At 41.2% G+C, this 19,838-nt stretch overlaps 2 protein-coding genes across 4 annotated transcripts in view; both read left to right on the top strand.

The window, feature by feature from the left end:
* Positions 1-2,878: 2,878 nt before the first annotated feature.
* Positions 2,879-11,467, top strand: ncam3 (neural cell adhesion molecule 3; the record flags this gene model as incomplete). The annotated part of the gene is made up of 15 exons (XM_083918532.1): positions 2,879-2,945; positions 3,839-4,036; positions 4,224-4,361; positions 5,394-5,534; positions 7,464-7,578; positions 7,930-8,084; positions 8,255-8,388; positions 8,655-8,787; positions 9,071-9,238; positions 9,399-9,518; positions 9,991-10,118; positions 10,217-10,389; positions 10,587-10,775; positions 10,876-11,001; positions 11,425-11,467. The coding sequence occupies 15 exons, from the start codon at positions 2,879-2,881 to the stop codon at positions 11,465-11,467; spliced, it is 2,028 nt and encodes a 675-aa protein (XP_083774658.1).
* Positions 11,468-16,572: 5,105 nt separating this feature from the next.
* The window catches only part of mroh1 (maestro heat-like repeat family member 1), a 30,050-nt gene continuing 26,784 nt past the window's right edge, over positions 16,573-19,838 (top strand). For 2 of the 3 annotated variants that reach the window (XM_083918424.1, XM_083918422.1), the window contains exons 1-3: positions 16,573-16,803; positions 17,670-17,782; positions 18,060-18,205. In XM_083918424.1, coding sequence (XP_083774550.1) covers positions 17,761-17,782; positions 18,060-18,205 — 168 coding nt within the window. In that variant the 5' untranslated portion in view covers positions 16,573-16,803; positions 17,670-17,760. The remainder of the gene's footprint in view (positions 16,804-17,669; positions 17,783-18,059; positions 18,206-19,838) is intronic. The other variant, XM_083918423.1, reaches the window with a different exon arrangement.

Raw genomic sequence — 19,838 nt, 5'->3', positions numbered from 1 at the left:
TGTGTGAGACACAGTTGTAATCATCCTAAAGTGAATCAGAGTTGTGTTGTGTTTGCACATGTTGTGTTTACAAATACATATCTTGGTTGCCAATAGGATAAGGTCTTTCTCCATAGATCTATAGATTAGAGTATAGAATAGATATAGTCTTTTTCTTGTTTTATCTTATCAAACACAAGTGTTACTAATAACATAAATGATGATCTATTTGCATGACAGTATGGCAGTGTGATAATGAGAAGCTCTCACTCACTCACTCCCTCACTCACTCACTCACTCACTCACTCACTCACTCACCAACTCACTCACTCACTCACTCACTCACTCACTCACCGACTCACTCACTCACCAACTCACTCACTCACTCACTCGGGTCGCGGGGGCAGCAGCTCTAGCAGGGGAGCCCAAACTTCCCTTTCCCGGGCCACATTAACCAGCTCTACCTGGGGGATCCCGAGGCGTTCCCAGGCCAGTGTGGAGATATAATCTCTCCACCTGGTCCTGGGTCTTCCCCGAGGCCTCCTCGGTGCCTGGAACACCTCCCTAGGGAGGTGTTCCAGGGGGCATCCTTACTAGATGCCCGAACCACCTCAACTGGCTCCTTTCAACGTAAAGGAGCAGCGGCTCTACTCCGAGTTCCTCACAGATGGCTGAACTTCTCACCCTATCTCTAAGGGAGACTCCACCCGCGACCTCGTTCTTTCGGTCATGACCCAGCTTTCATGACCATAGGTGAGGGTAGGAACGAAGATTGACCAGTAGATCGAGAGCTTTGCCTTTCGGCTCAGCTCTCTTTACGTCACAACGGCGTGGTAGAGCGACTGCAGCTCCGCCCCCGCTGCTCCGATTCTCCGGCCAGACTATCACTCCATCGTCCCCTCACTCGTGAATATGATCCCAAGGTACTTGAACTCCTTCACTTGGGGTAAGGACCCACTCTCTACCTGGAGTAAGCAATCCACCGGTTTCCTGCTGAGAGCCATGGCCTCAGATTTAGAGGTGCTCATCCCAGCCATTTCACACTCGGCTGCAAACCGATCCAGTGAGTCACTGACCGACGACACCATCAGGACCACGTCATCTGCAAAAAGCCGGGATGAGATCCTCAGCAGGATTGGTGACAAAGCGCAACCCTGGCAGAGACCAACCCCCACCAGGAACAAGGAACGAGTGTATAGAGATTGGGCGGCCCACAGAAGTGACCCCCTCACCCCATACTCCCGCAGCACCTCCCACAATATCTCCCGGGGGACCCGGTCATATGCCTTCTCCAAATCCACAAAACACATGTAGACTGGATGGTTGAGAAGTGTGATACCCCTGTAATACACAATCTCTGTCCCAGACTTTTACGCAATGTTGCCGAGACGTGTCAACCAAGACAGCCCCTCCAAACCCAAAGCTTTCAACATTTCTGGACGAATCTCATCAACCCCTGGGGCTTTGATACTGTTGTTTGACTACTTCAGTAACTTCCACCAGGGAAATTGACGATCCCCCATTAGCCTCCAGCTCTGCCTTTACAAAAGAGAGTTAGTCGGATTAAGGAGTTCCTCAAAGTGCTCCTTTCACTGCCCGATTACCTCTTCAGTTGAGGTCACTAGCGTCCTCTCATTACTGTAAACAGCTCGGCTAGTTCCCCATTTTCCCCTCCTGAGGTGGTGAATGGTTTTCCAGAAGCACATTGGTGCCATCCGAATGTCCTTCTCCATGACTTCTCTGAACTTCTCCCACACCCACTGCATCTCCTCTGACACAGCAGAGGCTGCAGCCCTTCGAGCCCGTCGGTGCCTTGCGACCACCTCCGGACGTGTAGCATGACTTACTATGACATCATTACTGTTATTAGTAACACCTGTACCTGGGCAAGTTGAAAGGTCTGCTGTTAGAAAGGCATATATTGTTGAAATGTTATACACCCTTTTAAGTTTATTCAAAAGCATAATCCTAATCGCCACTGACTTTAATCAAAATTTTACTTTGAAATCTATTTTGATGTGATTTGATTTTGGATAAAGTTTATTTAAATGATATGATTAAACGTGCTAGACTTACTTTACAATCAACACCATCAAATTCAGTTCGTTTTGCAATTACCGAGTACGGACTGTTTTTCAAAGTTAAGAAGATGTTTTTCTTTGTAGTAGAATGGGTGTCACTGAGGTGTGTTGATTTCAGCATCCTTAAGGATGCACGTTTTCAGGAAATGTGAATGGTGGCAGTGTGGTGAATTTGACATACTGTGTGTTCAGTGTGCTTGGGAAGAATGTGACCCTTTTTTAACGAGAGGAAAAAACGATGGAACGATAAAAATATCTTTCCCCATCTCTTTGTCCCCTGGGGGGGCGACCTCCCCCCGCTTTCATCCGGTAGCCTGGAGGGAGCAGAGGAGGGTGTTTGTACATTTATTTTATCATTTTATGTAATTGCTTTGGCAAAGTTAAATCTTGCTCTGTTGAAAGAGGTAAAAATGTAGAAATATAGAGACAGACAAATGACAGGCTGAGATAATTGTCAGTCAAGGAAGACAGAGTGATAGAAAGGAAGGAGAGGGGGACAGACATGAATGAACAGCAACTGTTGAGGTTAAATGAGGATATGAGAGCAATACTCTCTCGCTCTCTCTCTCGCTCTCTCTCTCTCTGTCTCTCTCTCTCTCTCTCTCTCTCTCTCTCTCTCTCTCTCTCTTCCTCCCTCCACCCCTTTCTCGGTTCTCCTCATCTCCCCTTTTGTGCCTCTACTGTATATAACCTCTGACACAGGCTCTCTCCCTGTCATACTTATGTGAGGTGGATAGGAAACAACTGGTGTATTGAGATTGATTTGCAGAGTTCTGGTTTGAAGTCATACAGGATCAGCAACCAGCAGCCAGGTGAACATGATGAACCAATCAGCTCTCATCCTAAAGATGGCCTTCCTGCTGCGGCTGCTGCTGCACCACACAGGTAAGATATGTTGACATTAGTCAGAATGATTTCGATTTTAGCATGACAGACTGGGTTGTAATGTATGTATGTTTGGATACACACTGTAGGGGTGACATTGTGAGCAAAAGTAAGGTTATTTTTAATTTAAAGGTAATTGATTTTGGTGCCAAATCTAAAGTTTCTGTATAAACAAGGAAATACAAGTTTCAGTTGGGTTCTGCCTGATCAAACAGTTAGAAAAAGATGGGGAAAAACAGTCCTATAAACAATTGAAGTGTTCCTGCTGCTGAAGCTGGTGAATTGTGGAATTTTCTGTTTTTTTCTGGGCTATGAAATGTGCTAATGTACTGATAAATGTACATTTTAAATAAAAGTTACCATTTACATTTTGGGAACAGTTTCTTCATGTCTACACAGACTTTTCTGTCATAATGTTGACAACTAAATTCAGTCCCCAAAAACGCAGTGTTGAGGTAGTTTGTGAATGTTTTTCTACGACAAGAAGTAATATCCGCTGCCACGGTTCTAAAAAAACTGTCAATTACTTTACCAAGGTTTGTTTAGTAATCATAAACAATTGACTGTGTTAAATGGCTGTATGTGTGTTAAATCAAACTGTTTTGCCATCATCTTAATCAGTGCTGTCCTGCAGAGCATCAGTCAGGATCTATTGGGTTCTTAATTTCTTTGGAAATAGGAGAAAAATGCAAAATAAAAATGAAGCTCTTCTCCTCTCCTCCTCTAGAAGCAAAGATGGAAATCATTACCACTAAGAAAGATTTTCTGGTGGGAGAAAAGATGTTTCTTGTATGTAAAGGTGAGGCATTTCACTTTTCTTAGTTTGAAACTTTTAGATGTCTTTAAATAAGCATTTATTTTCAATGTCTGCCTACTTTGCTTCTGTCCTATAGCTGGAGGAGAGGGAGAAATTACGTGGCACAAGGATGGGGAAGAATTTGACGATGCCAGCAAAGTGTCAAAGGTGGATGAGTCTACCTCTAAATTAACCTTTAATAAGGCTACGTTGCAGGATGCGGGTAGATATACCTGTGCGGTTGAGTTTGACTGTGGACACAAAGATGAGGTTCACACACAACTGTATGTTTATGGTAAGTAACAGAAGTAACATGTTGTATTTATAGGAAATAGAAACTGGTAATGTTGATTTTATGAGAACTTATTTAATGAACCAACTCTCATATTGATGGTGGTATTTGATGTTTTATATACATTGATATATTCGTTGTCTTGCTTTATTGCATAGAAAGTAACCATAACCTTCCCCTCTTTCGTCAGAGGGTCCATCATTTGGAAGCACCACCACCTACCATGAGTTTCTGGAGGGCACAAAGGGTGTGGTGCCATGCCTGGCGACTGGCCAGCCAGCGGTGGATGTTCATTGGTTGAGAGACAAAGAACAAATCCCCTCTAATGGTAGGAGCAGCACTCTGGGGCTCCTCTGCGGTTTGAAGGGTTATTTTATGGTTTACAAGCTTTACAAGCTTTACACGTTTTGTAAACTTGCTAAACCTTTGTACTGTATATGCAGTATATGATTAGTAAAGTAAGACTGCAATTGAAATAGCTGCAGACGCATGACTGAAAATTTGACTTTGTCATGGCTAAATTGTCCTGGCTCAGACAACCAAGCCTCCCACCACTTTGTTCCTTTTATTGTAGAAGTCATAATCTGGAGTGATGAAAATCCCTTCTGAAGAAAACGCTGGAATTAAATGAAGTTCTGATGTGAAGAGAGATTTATTCAGACATCGTCAAGATTAGATCCAATTAATCAATGAGCCTTTCGTTGATCAAGCACACAGACCAAAATTTATTCTTTGTGTATTTATATATCTCAAACTCTTTTCCACCTATCAGATTGTTGTATGCAGTTATCACAAGGCACCGTTTTGTTTAGTCAGCTTTTTTTTCTGCATATGAAGCCTTTCGTTATCTGGATAGCCACCTGGCACAGGGTTTTCCCACTCAAACTCAGAAATCTCACTCGTTCTTTCTCATAAAACCTCTTATCTGTCAAACAGAATACTGGGCTCTGGCTGCATACACACAGGCCCTGCATGCTGGTCTCTTCTCTGTAAAAAACAAACAAAACATCTTCAGTACTGTTTTCATTAGATTTTACATCAGTAAAAAATAATGGTTCTGATCCTGTATGTATTATATTTTGGTTTGATTGCTGATTTATAAAGTAGTGAGGTTATAACACAGATACAGCATACTAGACTGGCCAAACTGTTTGGTTACACAGTCAATTCATATCATTTGTGAAACAGATTTCTGCTACAGAATAAACTCAGATTATTATAATAAGATAAACTACAACAACTTTCAAGCAAAAGCATCATTTTCTTTTCTGTCTTTATGCGTGTTTGTCCCTGCCTCTACCTTTTTGTATCTTTCTATCACTCTGTCTCTTCATTTCTGTGCTGCCATCTCTCACTTCAGGAACGCATGTGCGTCAGCTGCCGGATAACACAGTCCTCATTGAAAAGGTGAAGAGAGAGGATGCTGGGACATACCTTTGTCTGTCCCAGATCAGAGGAAGGCCCATCTCTCAGCAACTCTCCATCTCTGTTGTCGTCAATGGTCAGTATCATTTTCACTTTGTGATTAGTAGTCAGGGGTTTGAAAGATAATTCATGACCCAAAAATACTTCTGGCTTTTCCCAAACCTGACGTTGTGTAACATAACACTCATGCGATAATACATTTGTGTAAATTAACCTCTTCTTCCCTGAGTCCGTTTTTGAGGTTCCTGCTCGAAAATGACATGCTCAGAATAAATAGGGTATATCTCTGTAATTACAAGCTTTATGTGCATTATCTTGGTATTACAATAAAGGTTACACATGTGAGATGGCATCAGAAGTGTAAGCAGCACTATTAATGCAAGTGTGTCAGAGTAAATGCAGATGGAACAAAGCAAAAATGGAAGAATTTCTTCCCTCGCCCAAAAGAAATTGTCATTTTATATAAATATCCCTTTGAAAATAATGCCACAGTAGCCAAAAAACTCATGGCCATATATAAAGCCATGGAACAACATCTGGACATCACCTGTGAGAAGTTTGATGCTGCTGAAATAAAGCAGAGGAACAATTATAGAGGTCTTATTGAAGAAATATATAGGCGTCCTCAAGTTTGGCATATTTGGCACGATTTGGCACAACTTTGCACCATTAGTGCCATTTGAGATTTCTTAGGTACCACGTTGTAAAATTAATTTAATTTAATTTAAATGTCATTTTGGATCTAAGAGAAAACAGTTTTTGAAAAAAATTTTTTTTATAATAAATAGGACCCCCCCCCCCCCACACACACACACACACATACACCCCCTACACACACACACATAAACCCTACAAAAGAACTACATTTGTCTCCAAAAGGGTCAGATTACTGTATTCACTATAATACAACAATAACTGTAATAATATAATAATAGTAGGGACATAGTAATTAAAATAGTAACAATAATGATGGAAATCAGCAACAGCAACAACAACAATGTGCCACTACAAAGTGCAATAGCAAAGTGCTGGCCAAAATATTCTGCAAACAACTATTTACAAGACACAGATCCGTGGCTTGCACAGCCACAGGAAGATAAAGTGCATAAAAGCAGCAGAACAGCGAGTGTCAGTCCGTGTATTCACGCCAGCCTCAGTCCGTCACCGTGCGTCACAGCGCTAACGTCGTTAGCGCGCTAGCGCCGTTAGCGCGACAGAGCCTCTTTGCCCTTACGCGGGGCTATATCTTCCGTCCACATTGGTCAATCTTGAAGCATGACACCTCGTTGGAATCGTAAGAACCAATAGAATCAAGTTGTGAGCGTTTTTTTCACTTAAACCACACGACTAGCGAATCACAAAGGGATAAGGACGAGCTACACTACGTGACGGACAGGCGCTATGACCCAATCAGAGCCTTTGAAAAGCGGGCTTAGCAGGCCAAAGAAGCCGGAAAGACCTCCAAAGCATGCTGGGAGATGTTGTCCTTCCATTTCAGCGGTTTTTATTTCTGTGGATTAAACTTTTCACTGTGATACTGCAAAGGTAAGACAGCATTTCTGGTTTTGGTTTTCAAATGCGCTTGTTGTTTTCTGTCATATTTGGCTGCTGGATCAGTGAAACTTGGTCGTAGAGTGATAAAAATAGTATTTTTGGAACGTGTGGAGACTCTGCTATGGAGTGGATGCAGTGAAATCTTGCTGATATCAGAGCAGCCACTGTGCCAGCTTTATTTGTCTGTGTTGCTCTTATTTCTGTTTTTTCGCCTCATATTGTTTGATTGCTCGCAGTTGTAACTGTGTTTGTTGGTCATACAAATGGTTTATATGAGCGTGTAGAAGAGATTCTTAGCTTTCTGTGGGTATGCAGCATGTTTGTCTGTATGCAAGCTACATGTTGCTGCAGAGGGGGATGTTGTTATACTTTCTGATTGCCCCCGCCGACGGGGTCTCAGGGAAGAAGAGGTTAAGCATCATTTTGACTACAGTACAATTCTCTCCTGCAGTTCCTCCTTCTGTGCATCTAAGAGAAGAGAAAAAAGTGATGGCCGGATCAGAAAACAACGTTACCCTGCTGTGTTTAGTTGACGGTCATCCAAAACCCAACATCACCTGGACCATGTAAGTCCTGACTTGTAGCGAATTTGTTACAGTAAATCTTTTTAGTCCATACATTTTGTTCAGAGAGGCACGTTATGTATCAGTTTATTGATAATGTACAATTTGGAATTAATTTAACTGATCTAAACCGGTTTTCTCTCTAAATCTTTTACACCATGCGTGTCTGTGCGTGTGCTCGCCAAGCTGAGGCAAAGAAATGTCTTTACACGTTTTGTTAATGGTCTGGTGCATCGTCTCTCTCTCTCTCCTCTGGCCTCTTTTCTTTCTCCTACTTTTCTTTTGAATCCATTTAAATAACAAATCCTTACAGCGTTCCTCAGTGTGTATTTTCCTCTTCATGTCGTCCTCCAGGCCGGTGATGTATGACCCTTCACATCATCAGTTTAACTCAGACCGCAGCCAGCTGACTATAAAGTCTGTTGCCAGGGCCGACTACGGAGAGTACATCTGCACTGCCACCAACAAGTTAGCTGAGAGCACTGCTACCCTTATTCTCCATGTTTATGGTTAGTTCAACTTTATCTTATTTCTTTCCACCTCACTGATAGCTCCATTAGATCACCAACATACAACAACATATCAGAAGAAACAACTTACACTGTAAATCACTAAACCTGCCGTTCGACCGTGGTAACATGTTTACTTTATCGTGTTGTACTATATTGTTTCACTCCAGAGACCCCGGAGGTGTTTGTGTCAGCAATGCAGCAGACTGTGTCAGTGGGCGGGCGTGTGTCTGTGTCCTGTAATGTCTCAGGTCATCCTCAGCCCGAGCTACACTGGCTCAACAAGGACAATGGTCGAACACTGGTAAGAGTGTACAGACGCATACTACACACACATCAGCTTCCTACAAATAAATTGTCACAGTAAATTCAAAACACTACCAGTCTTCACCCATCTGAATCAATCTGACACTTGAGCATCCTCATGTGACCACACAAACAACAGTCCAGTCAACTCCATGTCTGTTGACCTTTAAACACTATCCAGCCACTCAGAGAACATTACTGTACATTTGAACATTTACAGACTAGTGTTTGGTTTAACGTATGTTTGGATATTTCCTCTGTCAGGACTCTACTTCTGGGGTCCGTGTGGTCGATGGTGCATTGGTGATTGATGAGGTAGTCCCCTCTGATGGTGGATTATATTCCTGCATGGCTGTCAGCATCTCTGGAAATGCATCACGAGACGTTGCAATACACAGTAAGAGTTTATTTGTCTTTTTCTTAAAGAAGCTAAAGTTAAGTAAAGGAAAACTAGATTTATATTTAGTTATAAGCATGCCCCTGACATATAATTCACAATTCTCTCTCTCTCTCTCTCTCTCTCTCTCTCTCTCTCTCTCTCTCTCTCTCTCTCTCTCTCTCTCTCTCTCTCTCTCTCTCTCTCTCTCTCTCTCTCTCTCTCTCTCTCTCTCTCTCTCTCTCTCTCTCTCTCTCTCTCTCTCTCTCTCTCTCTCTCTCTCTCTCTCTCTCTCTCTCTGTAGCCCAGCCCGGTCCACCTCACTATCTGTCAGTCTCATCTGGATCAACCTCGGTCCTCTTCTCCCTCAAAAGCCCACCTATTAGTGGAGGGACACCAATCACAAGTTACGTCCTGCAGTGGAGGCAAAGTGCTGCTGAAAAGTGGGAGGAGATCACAGTCCCAGCATCAGGTAAAACATCTGCTCTTTAAAGAGGCTTTGCAGTCGTGTATCATGAAAATCAGCCGATGAAGCCTTTATACTTTTAACTGCTTGCACCATACACTTTATTCTGCCATAAATGCTTAACATACTGATGTGGTGTTTTCTGTGTCTCTGTTTGATTTTGTAGATCCCCTAGCTATCACTACCCTCAAGCCATACACAATGTACAAAGTACGATTGGCTGCCTTGAATGCAGTGGGAGTGGGGCGGTTCTCAGACACAAACACCGTCCGCACCGAGGGAGTACGTAAGTGCTACACACACTAACAACACCAGCAACATACACTGTCAACACACGCCAAATCCATATATTCTACGTGTGGACTATTAACTGGATATGCAGTGTGTGTGTGTGTGTGTCTGTGTATATCTTTAGATGGATATATAAATGATGCCCATTTATTGATGTAAAATGTGTAAGTGCATCTATTCACGCATGCTAGTGTATGTGATTATGTCATCTGCAAACACTAATTTTTCGTATAAATTTTTCATGCATCCATCATCATCTGCTGCCCGATGTTCATTCATGCTGCTGATAACATCCGTCCTCAGAGGGTAAAGTACATAAAATCTACTAAACAATGAAAAACTAACAGGGAATTTGTATGTAGCCTAAATAAATAGATGTATCTGACCACAATCATGATTCATGGATGGTCATCAGTTGGTCATCATTCTTTCTTTTTGTCTCTGTGCCTCCTTGGTGTACTCTCTAGGTGAACCAGACAGTCCAGTTTTGTCGTCCGATCAGATAAAAGTCGAGGGCAACTCCATCTCTGTTCCTCTTAAACAGAACGATGATGGTGGAACTCCTCTGCTGCACTACGACGTACGATACAAACAGGTAAGAGATGGTGTGAGTCTGTCTCCTTTCTGATTAATTACTCACACTCCTTTTTGTTTCCTTACTTTCAACCTTTGGCCCTCTTCATGCTCTCTCAGGATAAAGAGGGGGCTGAGTGGAAAGAGAAGCAGCTGCCGTCCAATGCTGACTCTGTCTCCCTTCAAAACCTGTCTTACGGCTCAGACTATCAACTGGAAGTGGCAGCGGTCAACCCTAATGGTTCTTCAATCCCTGCCGTTTTCAATTTCACCATCGCAGACAAGCCTGGTTTGTGACCTCCCACTTTCTACATCATACACTTCAGCTTGTTAGCCAGGAAATGTGGCCTAAACTATGAACTGGTGATCACACAAATAGTTCCAGCTCAATATCGTGGCGCGGCAGATAACAAAAAAGTGTTGCTTGCCACAATGAAAATACTTTCTGTTATGTCACTTTGACTCTTTCCACTCCAGTCAAAGCGAGCAGCCGCAGCATTACCAAAGGCAGCGTGGCAGGCATCGTCATGGTGATCTTCCTGGTGGTATTCCTGGTGGTAGATGCCACGTGCTGTTACAGAAATCGCTGCGGCCTGCTCATGTCCATCGCTGTGAAACTCTTTGGACGGGAAGTGCCAGGCCTCAAAACGCATGAAGAAGGAGAAGGAGCCACTAATGGGTAAGTAGGTCTAGTGAATATTCACATATGTTCATGAAACATAACTTTCTTTTTTGTTCATCATCAAGTTGTCATGTTTAAAACCTTTGTGTGGCTGCAGAGAAGTAAAGCTGAAGGGTATATCAACTCCAAGAGGCAGCGTGCAACATGTGGGGGTGCAGGCACTCACTAAGGAGGGGCAGCTCACAGAGGTCACCTGCGACAAAGCCCCCCTTACAAAACATGAGTATGTTCATTTACTCCCATATACAGCAAACCTACTTCTCTATTGTGTCTACTCTGCTGTTTCCTTTCACTGACATCCTAACGAGCTCTATCCATAGACAATTACTGGAACGAGCAGTAAACCAAATTCAAGGCTAACTTAAGTGTTTTTCCAAAGTCAGTGTCTGTGCCCACCTTTCATGTGCAGAGCTGATGGCTAAATTAATAAAATAAAAAAAAGTAAAGAATGTCACAGAAAAAAGTTGTTGAAGACTTTGATGATGAACTCAAAGATGTCATTTGATGAACAAAACACACTTGACAACAACAGTTTGAGAAAAATATAAAGCTCTCTCTTATGACCAATTTCTGCTCATTTAGACTGTCACCACAGAGTTATACATTTTATACCGATATCTCACGATGAATTATTTCTTTCCCACAGGAAAAAACAGTCAGGTAGAGACCTGCGCGCTGCTGATGCTTGAGGCCAGAAACCAGAGAAACAAGAAACAACAAATACAAGTAAAAGATAAAAGTGTAATCAGCCAAGATAATGTAGACAACACTAGAACATATCAAACAGTCAGTCAGTCTTAATACCCGAGTCAGAGAGTGTGATCTCTACATTTGATACAACTGTTAGGGAAAAGCTGGACCTATACTGACGGACTGCAGGGAAATACCAATGTTGTTGAGGTTTGTTCAAACTGGGCGGTTCAGACGTGTGTGCTGCTGGAGTGAGAGGACAGCTTCCAGGTCACATGAAGACTGACACAAGCTGCAGGCAGGAAATTATGTTGTTTAGTGTTTTTCATCCTTGTTCTTTCGTTCTGTGTGCTCTCATATGGATTTGTTCAAACAAATTCTCCTTTTACAGGGTAATCGTGATGTCTGTGCTTTAGACTAAAGTCACTGTTTTTTGTTTTTTAATGAATCTTCCAATTATTATATTTTCTCAGTGTCACAATTGTTTACCTTGTGCATTTTGAATGTTACACACAGACACACGGTCTTATTTCTTTTAATGCTTTGTTAATCGTATCATGGATATCATGTGTAATGCATTGAAAATATTTGTCTCAGTTAATGTATTTCCCTAAATATCCTTTTATTGTTGTTTTATTGACATGCATTGTGGCAGCTTTTCTGGTTATAAGACTAAGCATCTTTCCTTTTTCAGATGAAATAACACTGTATTCTAATACTAACCAGGTATTTTGAACCGTTCAAAAGCATTCAGCTTAAACTAACCTTTATATAATTATCATGCACTAGTATTTATTGTTTTTAAACCATACAAGAGAGATATTTATCATGAGAGGCTTTGAACTTGAAGCCATATTTGCTTTGTAAGCAGCTTTACTGCACTTATAAACGGCCGGTGATTACACTGGCCACATAGGGGACCTGTAATTAAAAGCAACTTTTATTATAAGAACCTTCTTTAAAGTACCTGCAATAATAAGCGATGTGTATAACATATATACACCTTAAAAAGTTGACTGATGCTGTGAGTTAGTTTGTATTTAAAGTCATATTAATATTTACTATAATCGAATATCTTCAAATGTTTAGGAGATACTTTGACACAAGTATATCATGTTTGACCTGACCATCTTAATGAAGTGTTTTGATATTGTTGTAATATTTCATGAACACTGTACATGGCTGTATATACACATATTGTTACATCCTTATGTTGGATAAAACATGGACTGTACAACCGTTGTATGTCTTTTGTGCTCACCAATTCTCATTTCAGCAACATCTGCATCACGAAGAGTAAAGTCATTAACACGGAATAGAAAATGTTTTGCTCTTTCATGGCTTCAAAAAAGTCTTATTACCTTTTGTATCTATTCAGAGAGCCGGGGAGAGATTTTCCTTCTAAAAAGACTAAATTTACCCTGCAAGGGTCGGAAACTTTAGAAGCTGTAAGTAAGCTGGCTAAAGCTGTGTTCAAGCACCCAATACCTCTACATTTTATTACAGGATTTATAAACGCAGCCACTGTAACCAGCTTTTAAAGGATTCTAGACAGTCCATTCAATGTCAGGACCAAGTTCAGTTTTAACACATAACTACAACTTTTTGTTCCTTTTTTTGATATAGCTCTCAATTCACATTTCCTCTTTTCCCTTTCGTTGTCTATTGTATTTTAGTTATGTTACTGCAGTGCAGTTTGTGGTCATTGAAATGGCTGTTGCTCCTATATAACCTTGGACATAGACCCTCAGTTATGTGAGTTATGTCAGTTATGTTACTTGTCAGTTAGTTAGATAGTTAGTTTTCTTAGTTATGTTAGGTGGACAGGAAACAACAGGCTGTGTGATACTGAGCTATAGATATTTGAGCTATAGATTTTGCATCCCTTAGACAAGATAAACATATTTCTGGGTGGCAGTAGCTCAGTCCATAGGTGACTTGGCTGGGAACTGGAGGGTCGCTGGTTTGAGTCCCTGTGTGGACCATGAATGGAGTGTGGACTGGTGGCTGGAGAGGTGCCAGTTCATCTCCTGGGCACTGCCGAGGTGCTGTTGAGCAAGGCACCGAACCCCCAACTGCTCAGGGCGCCGGTCACTGGCAGCTCCCTCGCTCTAACATCGCTCCACTAGTTGCATGTATACAGGTTCTGTCCGTGCATGTGTGTGTGTATTTCGGGCCTGTGTGTGTGTAAAAATGAAAAAATAGAGTGAAAATTGAATTTCCCCATTTCGGGATGAAGAAAGGAATTCTTCTTCTTCTTCTTCTTCTTCTCTATCAGACTCATCCATCTCTTCTCATAGAAATATTTTGAGTGCTCTCAGGACACTCTCTAAACATGTCCTTTGTGACAAGATAAGCTTTAGTAACTTTAATTTTTCACATATCTGAAGTCAGATGCTGACTCTTATGTGCAAACACTCACACAATAGATGGACATTTATGAATCCAGAGTTCAGCGAGGAGAAAAGGTGAACTCAGTGGTGTAGCTTTTGGGGGCTGGAAACATGCCCTGCATTATTAACATAAAGTATCTGTTAGTCGCTCTGCCTTTTTGCAAAACACACACAATGCATGTCAGGACTGATGCTGTGGCTTTCATCAAAAGTTGTTTTGCTCTTAAAAATGATATTCATTGTGACAACCCTGGTTATACAGGACAGTGATTATCCAGTAGAGATGGGTATCTCAAAGCCTTGGAAAATCAAACCCAAACTATCTCATTGGCTGGATAACAGTTGATGTACTGGGTGAATTTTATTATTTGATCAACTCATCCTTCTAAGCTACATATACGATTTGCATCCCTTAGACAATATATACATATTTCTGTATGGAACTCAGTGGTGTAGCTTTTGAGGGGCTGGAAACATGCCCTGCATTATTAACATAAAAATGTCTGTTAGTCACCTACGCAAAACACTCACAATGTATGTTAGGACTCATAATGTGGCTTTCATCAAAAGTTGTTTTGCTCTTAGAAATGATATTCATTGTGACGCCCAGTGACAGGAAAGAAAGGCACATATAGCACATCCTCGCCACTGGAGAGGGCACTTTAGCGTGTGTTTTAGCTCCTAGAGGGCACTTTAATGCACATTTTGGCTCCCAGAGGACACTTTAGCATGCTTTTTTCAAGGTTATACAGGACAGGGATTATCCAGTAGTACCCATTTTAATGAGATGAAACATGAAGTGACCTCCTCCCCTCCGTGTTGATGGGATTGAAAGAGTTTCAATGCCACCTAGGGGTGGAGATTACGGCTTGTAAGTAAGGCATTCTGGATACTTACTGACCCTATCTCCAACCTAAATGATCGTCGTTTTTTATATTCGCTACAATACAAATGTATTGATTGATTTTATGATTTTATTCCAAGCCTCCAGCCCCGAGCCCTTTTTTGTTTTTTGTTTTTTTTTTCTGCTTTTTGCATGTTTTGTTTTGCCTCCCCTCAATGTACAAGACACACCCTTGCCCCCTCTCTGTTATCTCAACATTTCTATGTGGCTTTGTAAAGCTCTAATGAGATTTCATGATCCATTTTAGGTGACAGATAAAATGACATGTAAAGTTAACATCTCTCACTCTAGATCCATACAATGTGTCTTTCTTAATGCAAAAGTACTAAATAACTCTGTGGAGAGACAGAAAATAGTATCTTATCGCCGACAACTAAAGGCAGATCTAACATTTTTACAGGAAACTCATCTTAACTCTGACTCTGTCAATTACCTTAAAAGAAGGTGGGTTGGTCAGTTGTACCACTCGCGGTTTAATGTCAAGGCTAGAGGGACAGCAATTCTTGTGCACAAAGATATTACATTTGTAGCTGGAGAGGTGATCTCAGATTCATGTCATTGTCGCTGGGCAGCTATTCTCTCTCCCTGTTATCCTTGTCAATGTCTACACTCTGAATTTTGATGATCACATCTTTTTTTGCCAGACTTTTTTCTGCCATACTACAACAATTACAATTTGATAATAGGGGGTGACTTTAACTCAGTTAAAACTCAGTCTGTCACTAAAATGTTTTTTCCCTATTAAATTATATGTCTGGAAATTTTTAAACGTAGTGATGAATGGCCAACAACAGTATTTCTTCATACAACTGTAGGCAACATTGGAAAATGAGAAGTTTTATTCCCTTTAAATAATTTTGTGAAACTGCATACCAGCCAAATTAACTCATTCCCCTCATTTTTTTGAAAAGTTTTAAGATTGAAAGGTTACTTCGAAAGGTTTAGCCTATTAAAGGTCTAGCCTTTACGGAAGCCATAAAGGGTCATACAATACATACATTTTATTTCATCTGTTTTTTCGTGATAACAAGATAATGTTCCTCTGTTTTCTCGTGATAAGGAGATAATTAATTTTGAGATTGAGAGCAATATTAGAGGAGCAGGAGAACATCGATCAGCATCACACATCAATACAATCAAGGCCTGACAGGCTGAAACAGCTTTATGCCTTTCTATAAAGTATAATCACATTAGTGTGCGTCATCTTAGAAGAAGGCTAGGAAGGCTTCGGCTTCATTAGAGTCACGACTGAGCCTGATGTCCTGATTAACTACAGTTTTTTTTTTTTTAAGTGCTTTTTAAACAAACTTTATTGTCAACAATATTACATTACAACAACATAAATACTAGTACAGGGAGGAGTTTTACAATGTGCACATAAATATACAGATTCATTTTATAACAGCTATTCATTTTATAACAGCTATAACAACCAACGGAAATCATCTGTCAGTGTTGTTCAAGATGTGAGAAGTCTTTACCAGGCATGACAGGAAATCTCAGGCCTATCACGTTTCATTCATTATCTCGTTAGCACAGGGAACAGGACATCAAATGTATGTAATGTATGGTCGTTTAGGGCTTCCGTACCTTTCAGTATGAGAGTGGGATACTGTGACCCATAGACATATAAACATATATCTTTATATGTCTATGCTGTGACTCAGCCCTGATGGCAGCAGCTCTAAAGAGTCTAAAAGAGCCTCAGTGCTGTGGCCACGCCCCCTCCCTGATTCGTTCCTGCTGACTAGACGCACGTGACCAGGCGTGTTTACACCTGCAGTGACAGAAACACACAGCACTGACAGTGTGACTGAAAGACAAGAGTAGTGTTTAAACCGAGATAAGAAGCGGTTTTGTCGGGAGGGGTCATTGTTTAGCGGACGCTCACCGGGACCTGGTAGGTTAGCTTTCATTAGCGCGCTGTTGTTCTCCTCCAGGCTGTGAAGTGTCGGCTCTTCCGTAGCAGCAGCTGCGAGGTTAGCATGGGCTAGCTCCCGCTGCAGCATCACCACCACCCACAGCAGGTCAAAGCCAGGTATTAGATTATTACACCAGACAAATATGGCATGACAGCATGCGCTCTACTCAGCCAACACTGCAAGCTGTGTTTGTTTTTACGACATTTTTTATATAGCTTCGTAATCTGTAAAAGTTACTGGAGGAGTTGATTGAGTTAGTGCGTCAGTGGCGTGAACAGGCAGCTGAAGCATAGACAGCTGACATGACACTTTTAGTTTTATCTGTATATGTTCTGAGAGCTTTAGGTCGGCGAGTAAAATGCCTCAATGTTTTCTCTGAAGCTGTAATCTCTCGGCTGTAACTCATCATCACCTGGTGCTGTTTCTGTGTCAGTCATGTGACTGGGATAAACAACATGAAGCTGTGTCACAAAGAGCCTGCTCCTTACATGGGCTTTAACCTTACAACCTCATCCAATATTCCTATTCAATCAGATTAGATACAAATATACAGGCATCATCTGCTCCTGGTATGACAACACTTACATTTAGAGAGATCATTAAATATTTTCAATGAAGATACGAACATATGGAAGTCTGTTGAATCACTGGTATATTACATTAATATTCTCTTTACATCCACATTTCATTAAATGTCCCTAAGCTCCAGGTAGGGCTGAACGAAATGAAGAAAACATCTTGTTGTGATTATTTTGACTGATATGATTGGAGGGAATGATAAGTTTTTGCTTTATTTTTCTCTTTTTCATTCAGATAATGGTGTGATTTTTTGCAAGGATCTGTATGCTGAGAGATCTCCTTGGTGTTTTTTAACACATATTTTGCCTCTAAACACATCTTGTGCCCCCCTGCTATTTGGATATTGCACTAGTCCATTTTTTGTTTTTTGTTGATAAAATTGTCATATATTGTGTGGCCCTAGCTCCAGGCAGCCTCTGCCCATCTGCACCCCAGTAAGGAAAGCTACCTCCTCGGCCACAGCCTCCAGAAAGCTAGCCCTCTTGCTGTCCACCATGGAGGCGACAGATGTGGAACGTGAGTCCTTCTCTTTTCTTCTCTTCTCTTCTCTTCTCTTCAATTGTTATTGTTTTCATGTCTCCCTCTATTCCGCTTGAGTAATCCATTTGCTCTGATTGAGTTACAGTAAGCAGTGCATATTCTCCACATATTTCTTAAAGGTAGTCAATACTGTAGCTTTGCTGTGTTGTTGTCTCAAATGTTCTTTTTGCCATTTGTATTTCTTCAATTTCTTTCTTCATTCTACATTTCACTCTTCTTACTCAGATACCCCTCTGTTGTGTTGTCCCTCTAGAGGTGACTCTGGCTCTACTAGATGCCGCCACTGATAAAGACTCAGAGGTCCAGGAACAGGTCAGAAAGTCAATGTTGACCCTGGGAAAACAGCAACCAGACAGAGTGTTAGCCATGTGCCAGGACTACCTTCTAAAACACCCAAAGGTAAAAAAAACCTCTATTCAACTGTGTCAACAACTTTCATAGTATCAGCCTCAGGCCTACCTAACAGCACATGCCAGCGAAACCCAGAACTAATGATCAGTATTGACTACAGACATACTATTGTAACCCTTGTCAAAACAGCCAGATAAGCATGGCTACAAGAGCACTGCTAATAATCCAATTTGACTCGGCCCTTAGTGCTAGTGTTACTATTGCTGTCGTGTCAATGATCGTTGAGAACGCTTCCCAGTTACATACAGTGTTCGATTGCTGTGACTGCAGTGTGATCATACAGTACACCTTATAAGTGGAGCTGCAGGGAAAGTTGCTCATGTATTTGATTTCTGATAAGGGGAATATGAACTGTTAAACATTAAGCGGGATCAGAATTTTTTTTCATGATGGAAATGTTTGTGGTTTCGTTAAAGATTTGTCAGGAGTAGTAACCACTTCTACCAACAGTCTGCTACCTCAGTTAAATCTTGTCACCCTTAAAAGGCCTCTCAGAGCACCTTGCATGTGGTTTGGTTCCACACATGTGCATAATGTAAACATAGCAATAAGTTGTCATATATGTATGAATGTATGTATTTATATATATTTCTGCCAGAGTTAGTCTGACTTTCAGAACTCCAAAGCCCTAAAATATTCACTTTACAACAATATAAGAAAGAAAAAAAGCATTAAATACTCACAGTTAAGCTGAAATGTTTTTCTTTTGAAATTACGATTAGTTCACAGTTTTATATAACAACTCTAATCCTGTCAATAAACTAGTTGATTAATCAACTTAAAGTTATAGTTCGTAAGATATGAGATACCTTGGTAGTAGCGGCCTCTTTGGCGGTAAGAATTAATTGCAGGCGAGCTTGTTCTTTCCCAGCCCCACCACAGCGACTTCCTGATGGATCCAATCAGGAAGTGCCAAAAACTGCAGTTCACCGAGTGTCCAGTAGAGACAGGTTTGATGATAGAGCAGGTTCTCATTAACCCCCATGTTAAACAGGCCGTTTTCACAGCATCATTAAACCTTTTAATTAACCTGGTACAATAAAAATTCTAGTCCGTACGTTTAGGTCATATCTCCATGACAACACTGAGGAGGGTGAATTTTTTTGGACCAGGCTCGTTTTTATTTTATTGGAGGTTAAAGTTTATGAATAATTAGGGGCGCTGCATCTTGAGCGACAGCTAGCCACCGGCCCTCTCTTCACCTCGTAGGCTAGTTGTCAGGATCAGCATGTGTTCTCCACTAGAGACTGACACAGGAGTGGATTTTCACTCCCGTCCCGTCCCGGGAAAAAAATCCTGCTAGCGTTTTTTTTAAATGATCCTGTTACCTCCTGGTGCCTTGTTCTTCAGAAGTTCACAGTCACTATGTGTGTTGGCTTTTTTATTTTTGATCTTTTGTAAACTTTATTAAGACACATTCACCTCTCTAATTCCAGTCCGTCCCCTATATGTAACCCTCTTAAATCCATACACATACACCCATTCCTATTACACTTTTGCGCTTACTAGCAGCCAGGTTCAGAAATTGAAAGTTCACGATCAACTGCTGTCAGCAGCGTCACTAACATGGCGATGTATTTGCATTTAGAGAGGCAATGTTGCCACGGACACACATTTTGTA

The sequence above is a fragment of the Echiichthys vipera genome (genome assembly GCF_963691815.1).
Source record: "Echiichthys vipera genome assembly, chromosome: 8".
In the NCBI taxonomy this organism is placed as follows: Eukaryota; Metazoa; Chordata; class Actinopteri; order Perciformes; family Trachinidae; genus Echiichthys; species Echiichthys vipera.
The sequence above is the reverse complement of the archived record's forward strand: the minus strand, read 5'-3'. Positions and strand labels throughout refer to the sequence as shown.